Raw genomic sequence first — 21,682 nt, forward strand, 5'->3', positions numbered from 1 at the left:
AGGCTCGATTCACATCTGGGCTTGCAGGTTGCAGGCTCCTGTGCTCTGCATATTCACGCTGCGACTCGCTTCTGGTGTGGTCAGAGGAGGCTTAATCCTCGGGCGAAATAACCACAGGTCTAACCTAGAGGCCGTCTCCAAGCCGCAGGGTCATCAGCCCGTGTATGCTGTCCTGACGTTGTGCACGTTTTTCAGTTAGACAGGTTCAAGGAGCCTCCAGCCTTCGGCCCGATGTGCGACCTGCTCTGGTCCGATCCGTCGGAAGATTACGGCAACGAGAAGACAGTGGAGCATTTCGCCCACAACACCGTTCGAGGCTGCTCCTATTTCTACAGGTAAGCGGTGTTTTAGGGGACTGATAGGCTGGAGGGTTTTCTCTCCTTATGCTGAAGTGTATGGGGAGATGAATTGCTATTCGGATCACTCCGTGGGACTTCACAGCGCTGCCTGGCTCTGGAATAGAGCTGTTGGCTTCTTCTTTTGGCTCTAATGGACAAAATCTTGTTCCCTCCTGTAATGTTGAGCTCTCTTTGGATCCGTTGCTCTATGAAATGGTGATATCGGATGGCAGAGATGCTCCTGCTTGTTGGCAGCCTGCCCTTTTGAGTGGTTTTCAGGCACTGGACGGTACCAGGAGCTCTAGGAAACAATCCTTTCCTGTCTAAAGGAGGAGCATTTGTGCTGACAGACCACTTGTAGCCTGGCTGATAGGGAGAATTTGGCACCGGGGGTCTGTTCAACAGAATGCTTCGCAATTCATTGTTGAGCGATGCGATGCATACTGGCCTCGTTTGGGGATGCTGGGCACAAACGGAGCCGATGCTGAAAGCGGCCGGTTCCTGAAACCAAGACCTTGGGCGCTACCTGTTCTCTTTTGCGACGTGCTAACGTGTGTTTTTGTTTTCCAGTTACCCTGCAGTTTGTGATTTTTTGCAGAACAATAGTTTGTTATCTGTAATCCGAGCTCACGAAGCCCAGGACGCTGGGTGAGTGCCACTGAGCAGCCTCCCTCTGCCTTCCTGCCACCCGTGCGGAGCAGGAGCGGTGCGTTTAACGCTTGACCTGCTTTTCAGGTACCGAATGTACAGGAAGAGCCAGACAACAGGCTTTCCGTCGTTAATCACAATCTTCTCTGCACCAAATTACCTAGATGTCTATAACAACAAGGGTAAGGCTGGCAGGGCCAGGGCTGTGCTGCTGTTGGGCTGTCAGTACTGGCGTCACGCTCCCAGGAAATCCCTCTCCATCTTCCGTGGCCACTCTGCCCGCTCCTCTGCTTGCATTTGCATGCATGAAATGGAAAAAAAGAGCTTTCTGTGCTAACCCGATGGCAGCTGGGGAGCTGGAAGCGGCTGGCTTCTCTGACTCAAAGATCTCAGACGTTACTGTGGCAATTAACTGTCAAGTTAGAGAGCCTAGAATAATGCTCTCGTTTCCAGCCACATGACAACTGAGCACTCTTGATGAACGCTGCCATAAAAGAGAAGCTGCTTGTACAGGCAAGCTTTAACTTCCCCGTTCCCCTGATACCATGTACGTACTGTGGGGAACTTCCCTAAAATGTATTTTTACCCCTCGCTTTGGATCTCGGCTCCGTGCACACCACTTCTGCATCGATTTTAACGCCGTAGTTAAATTCGCCTTCATTATTATTACGAGCTTTTGTGAAACAATAGATCACCTGAAAAATGCTGCTTAAACTCTCTGGTTTTGGATATCTGGTAGTTTGATTCCGCACGAGCGCGACCTCTTGTTGCTGTTGATAATGAAGTTTAATTAGCAGAGGCACAACTCCCCGAGGCTGACGGCTCCTTTGGGCTTGCGTTGTGTCTCCTTGCTCTCTCCTAGCTGCTGTACTGAAATACGAAAACAACGTCATGAACATAAGGCAGTTCAACTGTTCCCCTCATCCGTACTGGCTTCCAAACTTCATGGATGTCTTCACATGGTCTCTGCCTTTCGTGGGAGAGAAGGGTGAGTGCTGTTTGGATTGATTTTTGGAGTTCCCCAGGGACTGGTCGTAGTTCGAAGCCTGAGTGTGCGAAACCTGTCCCACGAGCTGCTGAGTGTGTTGGGACGGTGTCGTAACTTGTTATAGCAGATACCGCTGGGAAAAGCGCTCAGGTTCAAGGAGAGCCGCGTGCTACTGGCTGAAGCTTTAAAATAATTGTCGATAGCTGCTTTAGAAAGCTTTTTCCAACAAAAAAGTCCCTTCTTCCTAATACTGCCTGGCCGACGGAACCGGTCTCGGTTGGTATAGCCCTGCCTTGGGATTTGGAGACGTTTTCCCTCGCTCCTCGTGTGCAGCAGAGGAATGAAAATCTCCCGCTGGCTGGTGGCCAGAAAGGAAGCATTCACTTGAATGTAAAGGCTTATTTCATTTTGAAGGAGGTGAGGCTGCTTAAAATACATCCAAGACTTCGCCTCGCTTTCTCAGCGAAGGAGTCTTTACACCTCCTGGCGGGTTTTAAATTCCGCACCGGAGCTGTGGGTTTTGAGGACGACTTTAACAAGTCCGAGCCAAAGGATTTTTTGACTTTGAGGGAGCCGAGGGTTGAATTCCCCGCAGACCTGAGGCTCTTGGAGCCAGGTGGCGAGCTGTGCAGGTTTGGGGTGGGGAGGCAGCGATGCTGGCACCCCGCTCCCCACGGCTGCTTCATCTGTGCTGTGCTTGGACCGCGTCCACCTCCTTGGCAGAAGGCGCAGAGTATGTCGTCTGCTCTGGGTACTGCTGCGAGGCACCAGCAGCGAGCAGCTAAAAAAGTGTCTCTGGGCTCCCACTTCCAGAGTAAAAATGACCTTGAAATCGTTCCTTTGTCCGGCTTGTCCTCCGAATCCCTCCGCCTGCCAAGCGCGCGCGCGCGCCAGGCCTCTCTAATCTTCCTGTCTGTGCTTCTTGCAGTCACAGAAATGCTCGTTAACATCCTCAACATATGCTCCGATGATGAGTTGATTTCAGATGGCGATGAGACATTGGAAGGTAAAAAAAAAAAAAAAAAAAAAAAAAAAAAACCTCTGCTAGGACTGAGCTGATAACACTGGGGGGGTGACGGTGGGGACGGGTCTGGGATGCTAGCTCGAGAGTGCTCAGCAGCTGCCCTGCCAGGGGCTCCAGATCCTTTTTGGCCGGCCCTTGTGCAGCCGTGGGTAGGAAACGTTTTTATTTTTTTTCCCTTTGCTGCTCAATCACAGCGAAATTGAGTTATATGCCCTGTGACAGACACTTCTTGCCAGCTCCTCTGGAGAACGGTTTCCTGCTCCTTGCAGAGACTGCTTCCCGAGTTGTTATTTTTTTCCCCCGAATCTAAATTTGCTACAGCAGAACATCCACCCAGTCTGCTCATCTGTTGCGCCAAACTCCTCTGAAGTGGCTCCTCGTGTCAGCCCAGAAATGTAGATCACAGCTTTCGGCCCTGGTTTTGAGCTGTGCACGAAAAGGGAAGAAGTCACAGCGTGCTGGCTGCAGTTCGTGTCGGGGGGGGCGGCGAGCAGCAGGGACACCAGTGGGGACATCGGGGGGGGTCTCGGGGGGGGCTGCTGGCACAGATCTGCGCAGGGTGGAGTAAAATCAGTCCCGCAGGGCGGCAGAACACCACGGTGCTCTAAAACGGTGCCGCTTCGGCCGACAGGTTGACTTTAACCCGCTTCTCCCATTTGCATTTCGTTTTTTTGTTTTTGTTTTTTTTTTCTTTCTCCCTCCCATGAAAATTAAATTTGTTTCTTCTATCTCTGTCTTCATCTACTTGTTTCTTGGTGTCTCCTCTCCCTGAAGATCACTACATTTCAAGCTATCAGAAAGGTACCCAGCTAGAATTTGCTACCGGCTTAATTTTCACTGCCTGTGCCACCAGATTCCTTGGAGTGGATTTGAATAGCTGACTAGTCGGGCAGTCTCTTCATCCCCCTTTCAGTTTTAACATAAGCGCCGTGTGTTTTTTAACCCTTCTGCGTTCCCCCAGGAACTCGAGAAACGGGGTCACGTTTCTATCTGACTTCTGAATGCAGCCACCTAGTGCATGGCTGAGCCATCGGTGCATGTTAGACCTCCGGTTTGGCTTGTCCTGTCCTGATGTGCACTTGGGCCACGTGAAGAATCTCAGCCGAGAGGAGATGTATTTTGTTACCTCGTTTACGTTGGTTTTTTTTTTTGTTTGTTTCCAGTTACCCTCCGTGCTTTCCTCCCACGTTTTTGGTCTGTGTAGGGGGAAGGGGAGCTCACCTCTCTCACTCTGTGCGTGCGCGGGGCTCCGGCCGGCCCTTCGCTGCGTGCCTTGGATGCCAGAGCTGGTGCTTGCGTGGCGCTGCTCCCCGCGGCGAGCACGGCCCCGGTGTTCCGCCGTGCCCATCAGCAGTCAGACCCGGCCGCGTTCTGCCTTGCAAACCCGTGTCTACGTGGCTGAGTCGTTTGTGTTACGTCCTGTGTAGTGTGAGCGAACCCCGGTGAGCTTCCGACGACGCCTGTCCGAGCTGTTCCCTTTGGTGGTTCTACTCTTTAGACCTCTGAGTCCGTGTCTCATCTTGTCGGTGTTGTTGCCCTCCTCACTGCCATCCTGACCGCCGGCCTCGGCGCTGTTCTCTCGAGAGCCCTAGCCGTGAAACCTGTAAACCGTGATTTTCCTTTTCCTGGAGTCAGACAGGGGCTTCATGCTGACATTGCCTGTGCCTCCGAGGCAGGACGGGGAACCTTAAACATGCCGGTGGTGTTTTGTTGTTTTTGTTTTTTTTTTTTTTTTCTCCCGAAGGTGGGACAACAGTCCGTAAAGAGATCATCAGGAATAAGATTAGAGCCATTGGGAAGATGGCACGTGTCTTCTCGGTCCTTCGGTAAGGACGCAGCACGGTGCGTGGCGTCGCGTTCTGTCTTGCTCTGGGTCCCGGGGGACGTTCGTCGGTGCCCGCGTGTTCCAGGCTGCTGCTTTAGGGCGGGTGGCAGAGGCTCGAGGTGCCGGTTTCTCTGCCCGGCTCCGTGCTCCGGGTGCTCCGAGGCTTCCGAAAACCTTGGATGAGTTGCGCGTGGCCCTCGCGGGGCTGGGACGCGTTCGCCGCGCTGTAGCTCTGCGGCGCGGCGGCGGCGGAGGCAGGGGTGCTGCGTTCGGGAGGCAGGGTCGTGCTCGGCACCAAACGTCAGCTCCCCGCTGCTTCAGCTCTCGGGGCGCTCCCCACTCCTTGCACGGACCTGTCTGAGCCCCGCGTTAAGCTCTCGGTAACCGGCTCTGTTTTTTTTTTATTTACAGAGAGGAAAGCGAGAGCGTGCTGACCCTCAAAGGCCTGACTCCCACAGGTACCCTGCCCCTGGGAGTGCTCTCAGGGGGGAGGCAGACCCTGCAGACCGGTGAGTACGAGCCGTCCCGCCCCGCGCAGCACAACACCCAGCCTGTAGCTCTGCATCCGGGCCCCGGCTGTCCTGGAAACTGCTCCGTCCGTTTCCATAGGCGTACTTCAGGGTCCCGGGGGACCTGAGAGATGCTTCAGGCCCCCGGGGAGGAAGGATTCCCAGGCAGAAAGCGGCAGCGTAGGTGGGGACGTGGAGAGCCTTCCGGCCCGTCCCCGTGCACCCCGGAGGAGGGGAATACGAGGAAGAACAGCCAGCAAACAGCACCCGGCCCAGAGCACGCCTGTTTCTTTTTTTTTTTATATATGTTTCTGCAACAATCATCAGTCATTTCCCTTCTAACCCTGCCTCATCAGCACCCTCTGCTTCAGCCCGCTGCTGCTGTGTGACAGCGTACATCTGAGCGTAGCGACAAAAACCACGCCTGCTCGTTTGTCCTTCGTTAACTAACCCCTCCTGCTCGGGACCCAATGAAATCCTGCATCCCGTCAGAGGAAGCTGAGGTTTAGCCCAAGCATCCAGACCCTCCGGGCCTCTGATGTTTCCTATTAAGACTTCTTCGAGCCCCGTGGTTCTGAGCTGCTTTGGGAGGTTTTCTGTGCTCGCTGGCTTTCTTTGCTCCCTCCCTCGCCAGCCCTCTGTGCCGAGAGCCTGGCCGGCGCTCAGGGAGCGAGTTATCGCACCGACACGTGTCCCCGGAGGGAATCCTGTAATCTGGAGGTTTTTAATCCTTTCCTGCTGCCAGCCTTTGAATGCTGGCATCGAAGCAGCCCGCTTTCCCCCTTCCGACCGGCGCTGGGTGATTTCCTGAGGGCTCCGGAGAGCGCTTGTTCCGGGATCGCCTCCATTAAATAGTTTGCAAGGGAGGAACGTGTCAGTGCCGCTCCTAGGAGGGGGCGGAGAGGATGCGGCGTCGCTCCCAGACTCCCGGCTTTCTTTGCCCGCAGAGGAGTGTGAAACTCGCTTATTTTATAGCAGCCGCGACGGTTTGTCGCCCCGCTCCCGCTGCAGGCGGGGGGACGGCGGTGGGAAGCCGCAGCTCGGCTCGAGGCGCTGCAGCCTTGAGCTGCCCTGGGGTCTCTGCAACACCTAAAGGGGCTTGAGGGGGCTCCAGCCCCGAGCACGCCCTTCCCTGCCCCTCTCCCCATGGGACCCCTTTCTTTTTCCCCTCCCAGTTCCGCACATCCCTCCGGTTAGCTGCGTCAGGGTCTCTCCTTCCCTCCCTCCTTCCCTGCTGCCAGCCTCCCGCGGCACGGCCTGGCAGAACCAGCTGAATCGAAGCAAGCTGCCAAATCTGGAGCAAAGACGTTGGGCTGCCGCTTCCTTCCTCCTCCTCCTCCTTTTCAGCCTCTCGAGGACCGCGCGGCCGTTGCGTTGCGGCCAGCGCCAAACCGGCGGCGTTTTGGGGCTGAAAGGGGGGGGATCTGGTCAAGGAAAAGAAACGCCTGCTCCCAGATGTCGAGGCAGGGGCTCGACCCAAACCTCCTCAGCCTGCAGCAGCCCCGGCGAGGGGGGATAGAGGGGGATATTGCTCAGCTCGGTGGTGCCGTGGTGCTTGGGGGCACTTCGGGGGGGTTGAGACAGAGCCCGAGTTGATTTGAAGCATCGGCCGAGTTTCGGTGGTGTAATCCAGGCCAGCTCCCTGCTTCTGCCTTCCTTCCCCTGGGGCTTATCCCCGTGCTGGCACCGAGGGAGCCCCCTCTCTGCCCCCCAGCTCCTGTCCCCTTCCTTCTCCGCCGCTCGGTTTCGGCTGCCTCCACCGGGGGTGGGTGGCTGCGGGCTCTGCACCCGCGGCGCTGATGTCGGATCACTCACTGTCACTCTTTTTTTTTTTTTTTCTGTCTCCCATTTTTGCATGCCACTGTTCTTCTGTATTGCAGCCACAGTAGAAGCGGTAGAGGCACGGGAAGGTATGGCTAGAACCCGGCGAGAGACTCGAATCACCTCCGTGTGTGCGCGCGCGCGCTGATTTTAACGAGCTTTGTCGGCCTCGTGGACGCTTTTTACTCTTGCATCACCAGAAGGGAGGGAGGACGGGCTTCTGCTGGGAGGCACGAAGCACGCAGCGGGCTGGGGCAGGGCTATTTTAGCCTTCGTGCACGTAGTCACCGAGCCCACCCTGTCCCCCGTGTGCCCCGGTGTCTTGAGACCTCGGTGCCGGGGTCCCGCGACCTCGTGGCAGAGCCCACCCGCTGGAAAACTCAATCCCACCACGTCTTGGCCAAAATCCTTAGGGTCGAGCGGGTCGCCGATGTAATTTTTGCCTTCCCCCGGGTTGGGCCAAGATGCTCCCGGGGTGGAGGAGCAATTTTTTCCCCCGCTGCTCTTGCGGAAATAACGGCTTAGCCAGCTTTCTGCCCGGGGAGGTTCTCTCCTCCGTAGCTCCGTTCAGCGCCGATGAACGGGGCCACGCGTCTGCGGCTGGGTTGCAAACCAGCCAAGTCCTCGCAGAACGATTTGGCTCAAAACCCCTTTTTCTTCCGTGCTCTGCAAGTCGAGCATTTGGCCCGCGTCACCGCCGCGAGGGTCCCGGGCTCTGCCTCGTGGCGGTGACCCAGGTGCACGCCCGCCCCCCGGGGTGGGGGGGATTTCGTCGCCCGGGTGCCTCCTGGTCATGCAAGAAGCACTGCGCTCGCGATCCGAGGACTGTTTCTGTGGTCTTGCAGCGTGTGGTTTGTGCTGGAGTTAAAGCCTTGCGGTGGTGTCTTCGTTGGTTTGGTGTTTGTTGGTTTTTGTTTTTGTTTTTTTTTGGTTTTTTTTTTTAGCATCGTGTTTTTTCAGCTTTGAAAGTTCCCTGACATTTCGCCGTCCGGGGCCGTTGAGCACTTGTCTGGTCTTGGAGTTCCTTCTCCTAAAAGAGGTGCCGCCAGGGAGCAGAGCCAGGCCCTGCTGACCCCCTGGCGGTGCTGCTGGCCCAGTTTGCGTCCCAAACTGGGGGACTGGGCGATGCCCGACCCAGGGTCCCAGACACGTGCTTTCCGTCGCCCCGGCGGTGCTCTGTGCGTCTTGCCGTGTGCTGCGGGGCTCCCCCCCGGGGGGATCCGCGCCTCGTCCTTTTTAACTCCCCTCTCTCCACCCCTTCCCTCCGCAGCCATCCGTGGATTTTCGCCCCAGCACAAGATCCGCAGCTTCGAGGAAGCCCGAGGGCTCGATCGCATCAACGAGCGCATGCCGCCGCGCAAAGATTCAATGCACTCGGACGGGCCGGTGAACTTGGTAACCTCAACAAACTCTGCGGACAAGAACGGCACAGGGAAGAAAGCCCAGTAACGGTCCGAGCGCCCGGTCTGCACCACTAAAGGATCCAAAACTTAATGAATTTTATTTATTTATTATTGGGGTGGGGTGGGGGCAGGGGAGAAACCAACTTCACCTGGAGGCACGTTCATAATCCAGTTTGCATCCATTCTGTAAGAAAGGTGACCATTTTGTAATTTTTTTTATTTATGTTCGATATATAAAAAAAAAAGTCCATCTTTTTTTTTTTTTTAATTTAGAAACCAATCTTAACTGCTAGCGCATATTCCCAAGCGTTGTGCTGTACAGCTGACCTCTCCTCCGCGGGAGGCAAACCTCGGCGGGGGGATTCAACCGAAACAAAACCAGTCCCAGGCAACTTGGGTCGTCCCCTTTGGTACAATTCTCGGTTAGCCTGTGCTTTCCAAAGCAGGTCCTTTTAAAATAGGGTTGGTTTGGTTTTTCTTTCTCTTCTTTTTTTTTTTTTTTTCGTTCACGGCTGTCTTCTTCCCAGAGTTTGCTGTTGTTTTCTTCGGCTTCTTGCCCACCCGCGTCCGCCGCTCGAGCCAGCGATCCCTGCGGAGGCGCGTTGCGTGCTGCGGTGAGCGGCTCAGGTCCGGCCCCGTGCTTCGGAGGTGACCTCCCAGTGCGTGCTCTCGATCGGCTCGAAGGCCTCGGGGGGTCTCGTAGCAGCCAGGGCACCTTTCCCGTCGGTAATTCGGTTTTATTCCAGCGGAGCCCAAAGCAAAAAGCAGCCTCTGGTTAGGATCGGGGGGCGGGGAGGGCAGGCGCGTCCTTCCGAGCCTCGGCCCTCGGGACCCCGCGTGGCTGCGGTCCCGTTGGGAACCCTCTGATTCACGGCAGAGGAATTATCTTCGGGAAACGTGCGTGGCCTCAATTTTTAAGGGCAAAGAGGGTGATTTTTGACTCGTGGGTGGAAAGGCCCCTCTGCTGCCCCCAGCACGTACCGCGGGGCCAGCGGCGCGCTCCCCCCCGCCCCCAAAAAAGCCAGAATCCCTCCCGGCCACCGCAGGTGAATTTTTTGGGGGTCCTTCACCCGCTGCGGTGCTCGGAAGGCGATGGGGGCTCGGGGAAGGCTGGGCCGTGGTGCTGCTCGTTGCTGCGCAGGGATGTGACGTCTTAGCCAGGGAGGCTTTGCAGGAGGCGCGTCCCTCGGCTGCGGTGCAGGGAGGGTTTGGTGGTAGGTAGAGGAACCCAGGGGGTCCGGGCAGAGGTTTCGGGGGGGGCTGTTTGTGCTGGAGAAGGCCCCCCCTCGGCAAAAGGAGAGCTGTGGGAGGACGAGAAGGGTTTGCAAACCCTTGCAGAGGGTTTAGAGGCTTGGCTCTGGTAGCAGGGCCTCGTTCTTTCGCTTAAACTTTGACCTGAAGCAAGTGTTGGGAAAGGGTTTTTGCAGGACGCCGTTGGGTCACTCCCTTCCCCGCGTGCCGCTCGAGCTGCAGCAGCTTTCGGGAGCGAGTCCCCTGCCGGCTTTCACTTCTCTTCCAGCTCCTCTGCCTCTCGTGCTTTTCCCCCGAGCACGGGCAGCGGGTGAGCGGGCTGTGCCTCCGGCGGGGGGCTCTTTGCCAGCCCCTCCTCGGGGTCTCGCTGGCCTCCCCTTGGCGCTCTGGCCCCTGAGCCGCGATCCCCGCGGCGGAGGAGAGCGGCGGCTTCGCAGGAAGCTTGCAGCCGGTCTCGCAGCCGCGCATCACGTTAGCTTCACGCCAGCTCCGTAGGAAGCAGTGCCCGTGAGCAGACCGCTGGGGTTTTCACACGAGACTTCAAGTCGCATGCCTCCACTTCTTTCCTTTTCCTTTTTTACACGCCCACTGCTTTGCAAAAAGTGCGAGATGTTTTGAGCAAGCTTCTCTAACCCCATACGAGGCGTGGGGCCAAATTGCCTTTGTCTGTGAGTATCTCTTTATTATTTTTTTTTCTTCTTTCGTTTTCTTTTTTCCTTTTTTTTTTTTTTATGGCATCCTTTCCGAAAACGCAGTGAGCCGATGTGTGGTATCTTCCTCTGAGAGCGCAAAACCGTGCAAAGGTGCTGCCCGTGCATGTTTTTAGGGCATGTTGTTCTGACCCAGGCTGGGATCTCGCCCCAGCCAGCAGTCTTTTGGGAGCTTTTGGGACGGGGACGCGGCCCCTCGGGGGGGCTCCAGCTCTTCCCAGCCATCGGTTCCCCCCCCCACGAGGGGATCCCTCGTGCTTCTCCCGGGGCGGTGCCTGCGGCAGGTCGGGGGTGGCAGGATTTGGTGGCACGTATGGATGCCATACGGCCCGGCGACACGCGGCCGGTCCCCGGCCCCTCGCCACGAGTCCCCGAGGGGGGTGTGAGGAGCAGCGTGATGGGGCGCGTGGGTGCTAATCACCCCCCTTGATTATCGCTCATTAAGCTCGGAGGAGCAGCCGGGGAGGGGTGGGCAGCGCTTCTGCCCCCCCCCTTGCATCCAGCTGGGGCGCAGCCTCCCCTCCCGGCCGCGTTTTGGGGGTGCAGCCGCTGGCGAGGTGGGGTGCTGAGCCCGTGCAAAGCAAAAAAAAATAGCCAATTTCCACCCAATTTCCACCCGTGGCCGGCGCCTCGGAGCTATGCACGTCCCAGGAGCCCTCATCTCGGAGCTCCTGCCCGCGTCCCTCTCCCTCCCCGGCCGCCCCCCCAAAAAAAAAAAACCACGCCACCGTGAGCACGAGGGGAAGGGCGGGCGGCGCGCTCGCTCCTCCGCAGGCTGTGGCCTCGCAGCCTGGGTTTTGTTTTTTTTTTTGCATGTTAGAGCAAGGTGCATGTAACGAGGAGGGGAGGCAGCGCCGGGTCGGGCGCGGGGTTTGGTGGGAGGACCCCTCGCCGCCGTGCCATCGCCCCCCGGGTGGGACCCGGAGCCCCGCGGGGGCCGCGTGCTGGGTGCGGGGGACGGTGATTTTTTTTTTTAGGGTTCTCGATGCTTGAAGGATCTTTTAACGCCCGTTGCCTGGAGACTGCCTCCTTATTTTTTTTTGTTGTTGTTTGTTTATTTTTTTTTGTTTCTTGCTTTTTTTAGTTATGTTTAAAGGAAAAAAAAAATTACTGGTGAAAATGTTATTTATTGGCAGAAATTATTTAATATAATTTCTTTTTTTTTTTTGTGAACAAGGAATGAATTTGTTAGAACTGTCTTAATGTAAATCGGAAGTCATCTTTAAGGAGAAAAAAAAAAGAAAAAAAAAAAGTTAAAAATTGACACCGTCACTCGGCTCCGCTGTGGTTTATTGGGGGCAGCCCTGCCTGGCCTTGGGGAAGGAGGGGACGAGGGATTTGGGGGCCCCTTTTTGGTGTCGCCTCGGGGTGAGGGCAGCGTCGCGCCGACGGCTCCGGCCCTGCCGCTGTGCCTCGGTGCTTGGCCTCGCCTTGTTGGAGAGCCCTCAGCCTCCTCTCCTCGCCCCTTGAGATGGGTAAATAAATGAATAACGTTCCTCGTGCAGTCGGGGGGGCTGCTGACTCCTGTTTTTGCCCTCCACATCCTCCTCCTCGCTCTCCAGGGCTCCTTGGAGGAGCGGAGGCGCTGCCTCCCACCGTCGAGGCCGCCTCCCGCCGTCGAGGCTGCCTCCCCATGTGCTCTCCACGCCTCTCCCATCCCCGCCTCATCCCCCTCACCCTTTTTTCGCCTGCACCCCCTTCCAGGGCCGCATCCCAGGACCACCTCCTGCTCGTCCTTCTCCCCAGCCTTACCCCCCGACGGGGGCAGCCTCCGGCCTCGCTCCCCAGGAGGGGGGCTCCCCTCCGGCCTCGCTGTCCCGTGGCCATCGCCGGCCTCGCGGCGCGCTCCCGCCTGGCATCGCCGCGCTGAGCAAACAGGAAACACTCGCCCTTTGTTAATCCTGGCCCGGGCTGCGCGTTAAATATTTATCTGTGAGCGGAGGCTGGTGCTGGGAGCAGGGCGGAGGGAGGGAGGGAGGGAGGGAGGCCGGCGGCACGGGGACGCTGCCCGGAGGCTGCCGAGGTGAGTGCGGTGCCGCCGGGGGGGAGGCGGTTCCCAAAAGGGAGCCCTGGTGGTGGGGGGGGGCCAGGGTGGGCTCTGCTGCCCGTGGGGGGCAGCGCCAGCGGAGGCCGTGACCTCCAGATGTCACTGGGGACGTGGCGGGGTGACCGGGGCGGAGGACGGGCTGGGGGCTCCGCCGTGGGGTTTAACCCCGTCCCCAGCACCACGGGCTGTGCCGCCAGCCTCCCAAATTGCTGCCCCCCCCCAAATTGCTGCCCCCCAAATTGCTCCTGTGCTGCCTCCCCGCAGCTCACGGGGCCGGCCTCCTTTCCCCGTGGGGATCCGTGTCCTCCTGCCTCCGGGAGCGGGGAGCACGCCCGCTCCGTCACCTTTGTCCCTTGGGTGCCCCGCGCCGTGCCCACCCCAGCTGGCGCCTTCGTCCCCGTCCGCAGCTTCTCGGTGGGGACGGCTGGCACCAAAGCCTCCCTCCCGCGAGCCTCCGCTGCTGGCGGGGGAGGCCGGAGCTCACGTGAGGAGCACGGGGCAGGGAAGGGCCGGGGCTGCCCGGTTTCGGGGCCGTCAGCAGTTTTGGGGAGCGGCGAAACCGGGAAGCGAGCGGCGGGCGAGAGTGGCCGAGACCGGGGCGCACCCGGAGGGGATGAGGTGGGTTCGGGGGGGCGCGCGCCCACCCTGGGGCACCAGGGAATGGGGGACGTCCAACGAGGGGGGTCCCCAAATCCTGGCCCCCAAAGGGACAGGGGGTCACCGTAGGAAACCAGGCGGCAGTGGGGACGGGGATTGCTTTGTCCGTGCGCCCCGTGGTGGGGTTGTGGGGCAGCGCAGAGCCCCTCTCCCCACTCCTTCCCCCCTCACCAAGCGATTTTCGCCCCAAAACCCCTCTCCAGAAGCCCCCCGGGCCAGCAGGGAGGACCCCACCGGGGGGTGCCTGCAGCAGGGGGCCGTCGGCGCCGGGCTGGCCCCGTGTCGTCAGCGGGAAGGCGTGCGCGGGGCGTGGGATGAGTTCAGCCTCTTGGCTCTGCTCCCTGGATCCCGTTCCTGGAAATGTCACTGGAAACTCTGAATGGGCCGGCCCTGCTCCAGAGCGGGGCGCGCTGGGGGGGGTGGGGGGGACGAACGCGCCCCAGGGGGGCCAGGGCACGCGGGCACCCGGCGGAGAGCTCGGGCGCCGCGGGATCAACCGTGGGGCCGGGGGCTGCTGCTGCTTTGGGGGTTGGGGGGGGCTTGGGGATGCCGCAGGGGGGTGCGGGCTTGGGGGGCCTCTCCCCGCCACCCACCCGCTGAGCGCTGAGCTTGCGGCGAAACATCTCGGGCCGCGCGTTCCTCTCCCCTGCCTGCTTCTCCCCGCTCCCCCCGCCGCCCACCGCCTCCGTCCCGCGCCCCGCGGGGCTCCACGGGCCCCATGCGCGGCCCCGCTGCCCGCGGGCCCCCAGCCCGGGAGGTAAGAGCTGGCTCCGGGGGGGGGGGGGTGCAGGGGGGGCGCAGGGGTTGGATGGGGTGCAGGGGGTGTGGGTGCCTGCACCCGGCTTTGCTTGCCCTAGGGCGAATCTCTCCCAGGGTGTTAATCCCGTTAATTGCGGGCGTGCTCAGTGCGGAGCTGGGTGGTGGGATCGGGGAGCCGGGGGTCCCACGGAGGTGACACCTGGGGTGCGGGGTGCTGGGGGCGAGAACGCACCAGGGAGGGGCTTCTCGGCCAGCTTGCTTTTTGAGGAGGGGTCTGCGAGGTGTCGGGGCCGTGCCAGGATCCCCCGAGGTGTCCAAGACCCCACACCAAGGGGTCCCACGGGTTAGGGGCACAACGCGGCCCTGCCGTGCCCAGGTGCGCGTGGTGATGCTCGGGGGGCTCCCGGGCATGGGGCGGGCAGGACACGGGTGTCCCCTGCCCTGCACCCGGCTGACAGCACCCCAAAGGGCTCCCCTCGTGCTGGAGCCATCCCACGGTGGGGGAACAAGGGGACGACGGGGACGGGGGGGTCCCATCCCGGGGCGCCCCCACCCCGCGCTGCAGCCCTGGCAGCGCGCTGCGGCGGTGACTCATGAGCTGCGCCTCTGCCGCCGTTCCCACTCCTCCCGCTGCTGCTCTCCTCCTGCTGCTTCTCCTCCCGCTTCTCCTCCCCTCCCTGTTTGCTCTGCAGGGTGGGGAAATACTTTCGACTTTCTGTTTCGTCGCGGCCCCGGGAGGCTGTGCCCGCTCCCGCTGCCCCCACATGCCCGGGCACGAGGGCACCGGCGGGCACGCTTCGCCCAGCGGCTCCTGGCACGGCACGGCGGGGATGTGGCCGGCACCGGGATGCCAGGACGATGTGCCACCACTTGGCCACCGCGCCGTCCCTCCCCTGGTTTCTTTTCTCCCTTAAAAGGCCGGCGGGGATTTTGGGGGCCCCCAGGTAGAGCCCCGGAGTGGAGCTGGCAAAGCCGGGGGGGGCACGGGGCCGTCCCGTGGCGGGGGGACGTGGGTTTGAGTGGGGGGTTTCCTGAAGCTGATGCCAAGCCCGGGGGGCTGCATCCGTCCATGCCCACGTGGAGAACAAGTGGGGGAGCCCCGAGGGGGGCTGGGGGGCACGGACCTGCCGTGAGCGCAGCCGCTTTCCCCGCAGGGCACGGGCAGCCCCGCGGCTGCGTCCCTGAGCCCCACGGCCATGGGGGGGCCCTATCCTGGCTCTGAGCTCGGAGGACGTGCCCCTCTGCCCCCCCGGCGGGGCTGTGGGGGCCCCCGCAGCGTGTGGTGACGGGGGTGAGCGGGGCCGGGGGCTGCGGGACCCCTGTGCCTGTCGAGGGGGGATTTGGGGAGCTGCTCCTCAACCCCCCCCCCCGTTCGCCCCGTCCTCGTGCAGCAGGTGCCTGTCATCCGCCACCGCGGCTCCAACACGCTGAATTTCGACTTCCACGACCCCTCCCCAGCTGAGCACGTCCGAGCGGCCCCCAGAACCGCAGGTACCTGCCCCGAGCACCCCTGGGGCGCCTGCCCTGCCCCCTTGGGATCCAGCAGCTGCCCCACGCGCTGCTCGGCGACACCCACGGGTGTCGCAGCGGCCCCCATCGCCTCGTCCCCAGCAAACGAGTGGTACCAGACCTGGCCGGCCAAGGAGGCGAAGGCGCCCAGCACCCCAGCACCCGCTCAGGACCCCATGCAGGGCCCGGGGGCTGCCGCGCCCCCACACCCCACCCCCAGCTGCCCGCGGCCGCCGGGCTGGTCGGCCACGTGGACCAAGGACAGCAAGCGGCGGGAGAGGCGCTGGGTGAAGTACGACGGCATCGGGCCGGTGGACGAGACGGGCATGCCCATCGCCTCGCGGTCGGTGAGTCGGGGACGTGGGGCCGGGCTCTGCCCCCCCCAAAGGACCCCTCCTCACCTCCCCACCCTGTCCCCGCAGAGCGTTGACCGGCCCCGGGACTGGTACCGCAGCATGTTCCAGCAGATCCACCGCAAGCTGCCCGGTGAGTCCCGGTGCCGCCGGTGGCACGGCGCGGCACGGCACGGTGCCCCCTCACCTCCTTCTCCTTCCCCACAGAGCCAGACTGGGACACCCAGCACTGCCCCGCAGGTAAGCGCTGCCTGGGGATGGCGCCGCAGGGCTGGGGACCCCCGGGACCCCCAGGAGCCCCGGCCCATCACGGTGTCTCCGTCCCCAAACCAGAGCCGCACAGGAAAGGGCCGCCACTGGCCGAGCGCCCCGGTGTGCCCAACGGGACAGACTGGTGAGTGCAGTGGCACGGGGGTGGCATCGCCATGGGGGCACGGGGACGCTGTCCCCAGCAGGGTGCCCGCATGGCACAGGGGGGCTCAGCTCCCCCTGGCTCCCCGCAGGACCCAGTGGGGTGACCCCGGTGCCGACGCGGAGCCCGGCAGCATTTTTGACTACGAACCGGGGAAATCCTCAGTGCTGGAGCAGCCCGGGCAGGTAGGAAGGGGGAAAATTCCCCCTGGCACAGCACGAAGCCCATTGGTGGGGTGCCCACGGGCGCTGCGGTGTCCCCCACACGTAACAGCCCCGTGCCCTTTTACAGCCCCCAGAAGTGGTGCCCCCAGCACGAGCTCAGCCCATCGAGGTAAGCGGCTGAGCCCCTCGTCCTGGTGGCTGGGGGTGGCTGGAGGGGTGGCAGCGGGGGTCCCGGTGGCACAGGGCGGTGCCCGTGTCACTCACCGCAGCCGCGTCCTGCCCACGCAGGTGCTGCTGCAGCAGGAGCTGGAGCAGCTCGGCGAGGAGCTGGACAAGGACATGAGGGCCATGGAGACGCGCAAGCAGCCCCGCAAGGTACCGGGGCCCCTGCTGCCCCCCCCGGGGCTGATGGCAGCTGTGTGTGCACCCCGATGTGAGCGTGCCCAGATGTGTGCGTGCATCCAGATGTGTGCGTGCATCCAGCTGTGCGCCCATCCAGCTGTGCCCACCCAGCCGCGCGCGCGCCCAACTTCACCCGGTGGCGCGCCCGACGGGATGCGTGCCCAGCCGGACGCGCGCCCGGCAGGATGCGTGCACAGCCGGGTGTGCGCACATCTGGACGAGCGCACGGCTGGCCGCCAGGACGTGCCCGTGCCCGTGGCCGTGGCCGTGGCAGTGGCCGTGGACGCTAGGACCCAGCCTGGCGGCGCCGTCCGGCTGGCTGCTGGCTCTGCGCAGCCGGAGCTGGACTCCCTCGCTTCCCGCGGAGACTCGGCCTCTCGGATGATTAATTTTTCTCTCCCACCCCCTCCCGCTTCTCTCCGGCAGAGCTCGGCGGCTGCTCCCACCGCTCGCTCCCCCGCTCCGGCCTCTCCGGCGGCTCGGTGAGTACGGCCGCCCGCTCCCCGTGTCCCCCCCCTGCCCCCAGCCCCAAACCCCGCAGCCCCCAGCCCCGCTCGGGGCGTGGGGCCACCACGGGACGGGACCCCACGCGTGGGGGGGGGGGAACCAGGCTGGGCCGTCCTTTGGGTAGATTTGGCTACTTTGGGGTGCCCACCCTGACGTCCTGCTTGTCCCCACGTCCCCCCTCCGCCACCCCGAGCCCCCCGTGGCGCTGCTGGCTGCGCCCTCCCCACGGCCGGACGCGGGTGGGGAGCTCGGAGCCTGGAGCGGTGCTGGGCTGGGCTGGCTGCCCGCTGGGTGGGACGGGGCTGGAACCAGGCTGACCCTTTCCCCTGTCCGGCCCGTGCGGGGACGCCGTGTCCTGGCGCTTGGCTCAGCCCCAGGGGAGGTGACGGGCGCTGGCTTCCCACGCCGCGGGGAGGGGGACGCCGGTGACAGCGGCTCCCGGGGTTGGGGCGGCCACCCCGGGGCATCCCCACGTCTCCGGGAGGGACACGAACAAACCTTCCGCTTCTTGTAGGGCCTACCCTAACCCCTGCGGGGTGCGCGTGTTGGGCTGCCCCCCCCCGCCTGTCCCCTCCTCCGGATGGCACACGGGGGGGGGGATTGGGGCTCTTTACGCGTGGCAGGAGCGGGGTTACCCATTAGCCAGGCGCCTCGCCTGCCCCACGCTGCCGTATCCCTGCGGCTGGGGCAGCTCTGGCAGACTTTGCACCATCCTGCCCGCCTCCCCCCCCCCAATGCACCGGGACCCCAGGGTTCAATACCGGGGGGGGGGGGGGTCTGTCCCCAAGCTGCGCCCCAAGACAGAGCGCATTTGGGTGGCACATCACCTGCTGTCACCCGCAGGAGCCCGCTGTCCCCCCGCCGGCTGCAGAGCCCCCCCGGCGCCCACCACCCGCCCGCCAGCCCCAGCATGGAGCGGGGGGGGCTGGGGCTGGCCGGGGAGCGGAGCCGCGCGGCCCCCAGCAGAGGTGAGACCCCCCCCCCAGGAGCCCAGATTTGGGGCACCCCATGCACCCCTGCCCTGCCACCCGGTGACACCCCCCCCCCAAATGTCACCCCGCTCTTTGCAGACCCCAGGCCCGGCACCCTCCCCAGCCTGTCGGACTTTGGGGACCCCTCAGAGGCTGTAAAGAGGGAGGAGAAGAAGGTGAGGCCAGGCTGGTCCCGTCCCTGGGGGGTCGGGGATGGCCAGGGAAGAGCCCCCCCCCCCCCCTTAACCCTGTCTCCCCCCAGATGAAAGCTGCCCGCCTCAAGTTCGACTTCCAAGCTGAGTCACCCAAGTAAGTGACGGCGTCCCCGTGTCCCCAAAATCCCTTGGGTGGTGGACGGGGACCAGAGCGGGATGCTGGGGGGGCCGGCCGCCCTCTGCCTCCCCCCCGCCCCCCCCCCCCGGGGCCGGTGTCCCTGAGCGCTGGCGCTCGCAGGGAGCTGACGCTGCAGAAGGGGGACATCGTCTACATCCACAAGGAGGTGGACAGGAACTGGCTGGAGGGCGAGCACCACGGCCGCGTGGGCATCTTCCCCTCCAACTACGTGGAGGTGAGGAGGGGGCCGCCGGGGGGACGGGCGGGTTTGGGGAGCCTGGAGCTGATCGTTTCCCCCGCGCCCCCGCTCCAGGTGCTGCCCCCCACCGAGGTGCCCAAGCCCATCAAGGCTCCCAGCATCCAGGTGCTGGAGTACGGCGAGGCCCTGGCGCTCTACAACTTCCGCGGGGAGCTGCCCGTCGAGCTCTCCTTCCGCAAGGTACCGCTGCGCCGAGCCGTGCCGGGCTGTGCTGAGTCGTGCTGAGTTGCGCCGAGCCGTGCCGAGCCGTGCCAAGCTATGCCGAGCCATGCTGAGCAGTGCTGAGCCATGCTGAGCTGTGCTGAGCCATGCTGAGCTGTGCTGAGCCATGCTGAGCTTTGCTGAGCCATGCCGAGCCGTGCTGAGCTGTGCTGAGCCGTGCCAAGCTGTGCTGAGCAGTGCTGAGCCGTGCCGAGCTGTGCTGAGCCATTCCAAGCCGTGCCGAGCTGTGCTGAGCCATGCCAAGCTGAGCCATGCCAAGCTGTGCTGCGCTGTGCCAAACTATGCCGAGCCATGCTGAGCTGTGCTGAGCCGTGCCGAGCCGTGCCAAGCTGCGCCGAGCTGTGCCAAGCCGTGCCAAGCTGTGCTGCGCTGTGCCAAACTATGCCAAGCTGTGCTGAGCTGTGCCAAGCCATGCCAAGCTGCACTGAGCTGTGCCAAGCCGTGCCAAGCTGTGCTGAGCCGTGCTGAGCCATGCCGAGCTGTGCCAAACTGTGCCAAGCCGTGCCGAGCTTCACCGAGCTGTGCCAAGCCAGGCTGAGCTGAGCTGTGCCGAGCTGTGCCGAGCCGTGCCAAGCTATGCCGGGCCGTGCCGAGCCGTGCCGGGCTAACCCATGCTCCCTTCCCCCCCCCGCAGGGCGAGCGGGTCTGCCTGGTGCGCAGGGTGGACGAGAACTGGTACGAGGGGCGCATCTCGGGCACCAGCCGCCAGGGCATCTTCCCCGCCACCTACGTGCAGGTGCTGAAGGAGCCAAGGGTCAAAGCCTCCGCCGACGACTTCCCACCCTCGCCCGCCTCCGCCAGCCCCCGGCTCCCCGCCGTGTCCCCGTCCCCGCAGCACTCCCCCGGCCCCCGCGGCCCCCAGCTCCCCGCCGGCTCCCCCGGGACCCCGCGGAGGGTGACAGATCGGGGTCCCGGTGATCCCAGTGGGTGCCCGTCCTCGCCCCGCCACCTCGGTTTCGCCTTTCCCCCCTCCCCAAAGCTGCCCCGTGCTGGAGCCCCGGCCCCAAGCCCCTCACCAGCCCCCACCTGGCCCCCCGAGCAGGTGAGTTGCCCCCACTGCAGCCCCCATCCCCACCCCATAACCCTGTTAGGACTGGGGATGCTGCCCCATAACACCTCTCCCTTCTCTCCCCCCGCAGCGCCCAGCCGTGGGGGCACCCGCCAGCACCCCCCCTGCACCCGCCCCGTCCTACAACGGCTCCGAAATCCAGTGGACCCCGTAAGTAGGGCCGGGAGGGGCCCGGTGTCCCTGCGCAGGGCGAGCAGCCCCTCACCGTGGCGTCCCGCAGGTACCGGGCGCTCTACCAGTACCGGCCCCAAAACGCCGACGAGCTGGAGCTGCAGGAAGGGGACCGCGTGGACGTCATGCAGCAGTGCGACGACGGCTGGTTCGTGGGTGCGTGGCTGACGGGGACGGGCTGGGGACGGCTCGGGGCTTGGGGGGGGCCGCCGCCGGCCTCACCGCCCTCCCCTCGCCTTTCTCCCCAGGCGTCTCCAGGAGGACGCAGAAATTCGGCACTTTCCCCGGCAATTACGTGGCGCCCGTGTGAAGCCGCGGCGCGGAGCGGAGGAGCCACGGCCCCACGGGGACGCGAAGCGCCTCCAGCTCCTGCTGCCCCTATGGGGTGCCTCTAACAGGGACCAATCCTCCGCCCAGTGCCTTAACCCGACGCCCTCCTCGCCTCTGCCCGGTGCCTTATCGCCCACCGCCCCGGTGGCCGTGCCTCTCCTTCCCTCTCCGGATGGTGCTGGGGGGGGTCCCCGGTGGGTCCCCGGCCCGGCCGTGACGGCTGCGACTCGAGACGCCGGCCTGGGGCCGTGCCACGCGTGCCTTTGCTTCTTGTCCGTCATTAAAGCTCAGCTCAGCCCGAGCCGAGGCCCTGCCTGGTGGCGCCGGGGCGGGAGGGAGCTGGTGGGGTGGTGCCCACGGGGACGTGTGGGGCAGGGACCCGTGGGGCTGGCTGTGGGGCTGCGTGGCGGCGAGTGGTCGTGTGTGGTTAGGGGTGACACTGTGTGGGGCTGCAGTGGGGTATGTGGGGCTGCAACGGTGCTCGTGGGGCTGCCGTGGTGTTTGTGGGGGATTTTGATGGTGCTTACGGGACTTGCAGCAGTGCACGGGGCATGCCAAGGTGCCTGTGGGGTTGCAGTGGTGCTCGTGGGGCTGCAGTGGTGCTTGTGGGGCTGCAGTGGTGTTTGTGGGGTTGCAGTGGTGTTTGTGGGGGATTTTAATGGTATTTGTGGGACTTGCAGCAGTGCACGGGGCGTGCCGTGGTGCTTGTGGGGTTGCAATGGTGCATGTGGGGGGATTTTAATGTTCTTGTGGGACTTGCAGCAGTGTGATAGAGGCCTTGCAAAGGTGCATGGGGGGGCTGCAATGGTGCAGGGGGGGTTTGCAATGGTGCAAAGGGGTTGTAAAGGTGCAGGGGGGTTGCAGTGGTGCATGGGGGCGTTGCAACGGTGCAGAGGGGTGCTGCAATTATGGGGGGGGGGTTGCAACGGTGCAGGGGGGTCGCAGCGGTGCATGGGGGGGTTTATAAAGGTGCATGAGGGGTTTGCAATGGTGCATGGGG

General features: G+C 63.1%; 2 protein-coding genes across 8 annotated transcripts in view; both read left to right on the forward strand.

Annotated features, from left to right (window-relative positions):
- Nucleotides 1–11,787, forward strand: part of PPP3CC (protein phosphatase 3 catalytic subunit gamma) — a 31,521-nt gene extending 19,734 nt beyond the window's left edge. The window contains exons 6-15 of one of the 4 annotated variants that reach the window (XM_083811674.1): nt 196–335; nt 909–986; nt 1,074–1,168; nt 1,849–1,974; nt 2,903–2,980; nt 3,773–3,799; nt 4,743–4,824; nt 5,235–5,332; nt 7,213–7,242; nt 8,424–11,787. In XM_083811674.1, coding sequence (XP_083667800.1) covers nt 196–335; nt 909–986; nt 1,074–1,168; nt 1,849–1,974; nt 2,903–2,980; nt 3,773–3,799; nt 4,743–4,824; nt 5,235–5,332; nt 7,213–7,242; nt 8,424–8,602 — 933 coding nt within the window. In that variant the 3' untranslated portion in view covers nt 8,603–11,787. The remainder of the gene's footprint in view (nt 1–195; nt 336–908; nt 987–1,073; nt 1,169–1,848; nt 1,975–2,902; nt 2,981–3,772; nt 3,800–4,742; nt 4,825–5,234; nt 5,333–7,212; nt 7,243–8,423) is intronic. The other 3 variants (XM_083811676.1, XM_083811675.1, XM_083811677.1) reach the window with 3 other exon arrangements.
- An 845-nt stretch (nt 11,788–12,632) lies between these two features.
- SORBS3 (sorbin and SH3 domain containing 3) lies at nt 12,633–20,983 on the forward strand. 4 transcript variants are annotated; one of them, XM_083811626.1, is made up of 19 exons: nt 12,633–13,182; nt 15,372–15,471; nt 15,568–15,836; nt 15,912–15,975; nt 16,050–16,082; nt 16,176–16,236; nt 16,346–16,439; nt 16,546–16,587; nt 16,707–16,793; nt 17,247–17,302; nt 18,171–18,295; nt 18,398–18,474; nt 18,561–18,607; nt 18,752–18,866; nt 18,945–19,070; nt 19,747–20,154; nt 20,252–20,331; nt 20,402–20,508; nt 20,601–20,983. In XM_083811626.1, exons 1-19 carry the CDS (start codon nt 12,661–12,663, stop codon nt 20,660–20,662), a joined length of 2,475 nt encoding a protein of 824 aa, XP_083667752.1. In that variant the 5' UTR covers nt 12,633–12,660; the 3' UTR covers nt 20,663–20,983. The 4 variants fall into 4 exon arrangements, with proteins under 4 accessions (XP_083667752.1, XP_083667753.1, XP_083667754.1 ...); XM_083811627.1 differs by having other exon boundaries at nt 12,637–13,182; nt 15,592–15,836; XM_083811628.1 differs by lacking the exon at nt 12,633–13,182 and adding an exon at nt 13,808–13,978.
- Nucleotides 20,984–21,682: the final 699 nt, after the last annotated feature.

The sequence above is a fragment of the Anser anser genome, assembly GCF_964211835.1.
Source record: "Anser anser genome assembly, chromosome: 26".
Classification (NCBI taxonomy): Eukaryota; Metazoa; Chordata; class Aves; order Anseriformes; family Anatidae; genus Anser; species Anser anser.

Coding starts and splice junctions, on each gene's coding strand:
- SORBS3 (XM_083811626.1), top strand. CDS start 12,661: ATGTCACTGGGGACGTGGCGGGGTGACCGGGGCGGAGGACGGGCTGGG. Junction 15,472..15,567: donor AGCGGCCCCCAGAACCGCAG/GTACCTGCCCCG, acceptor CGGGTGTCGCAG/CGGCCCCCATCGCCTCGTCC. Junction 20,509..20,600: donor CGACGACGGCTGGTTCGTGG/GTGCGTGGCTGA, acceptor CTTTCTCCCCAG/GCGTCTCCAGGAGGACGCAG.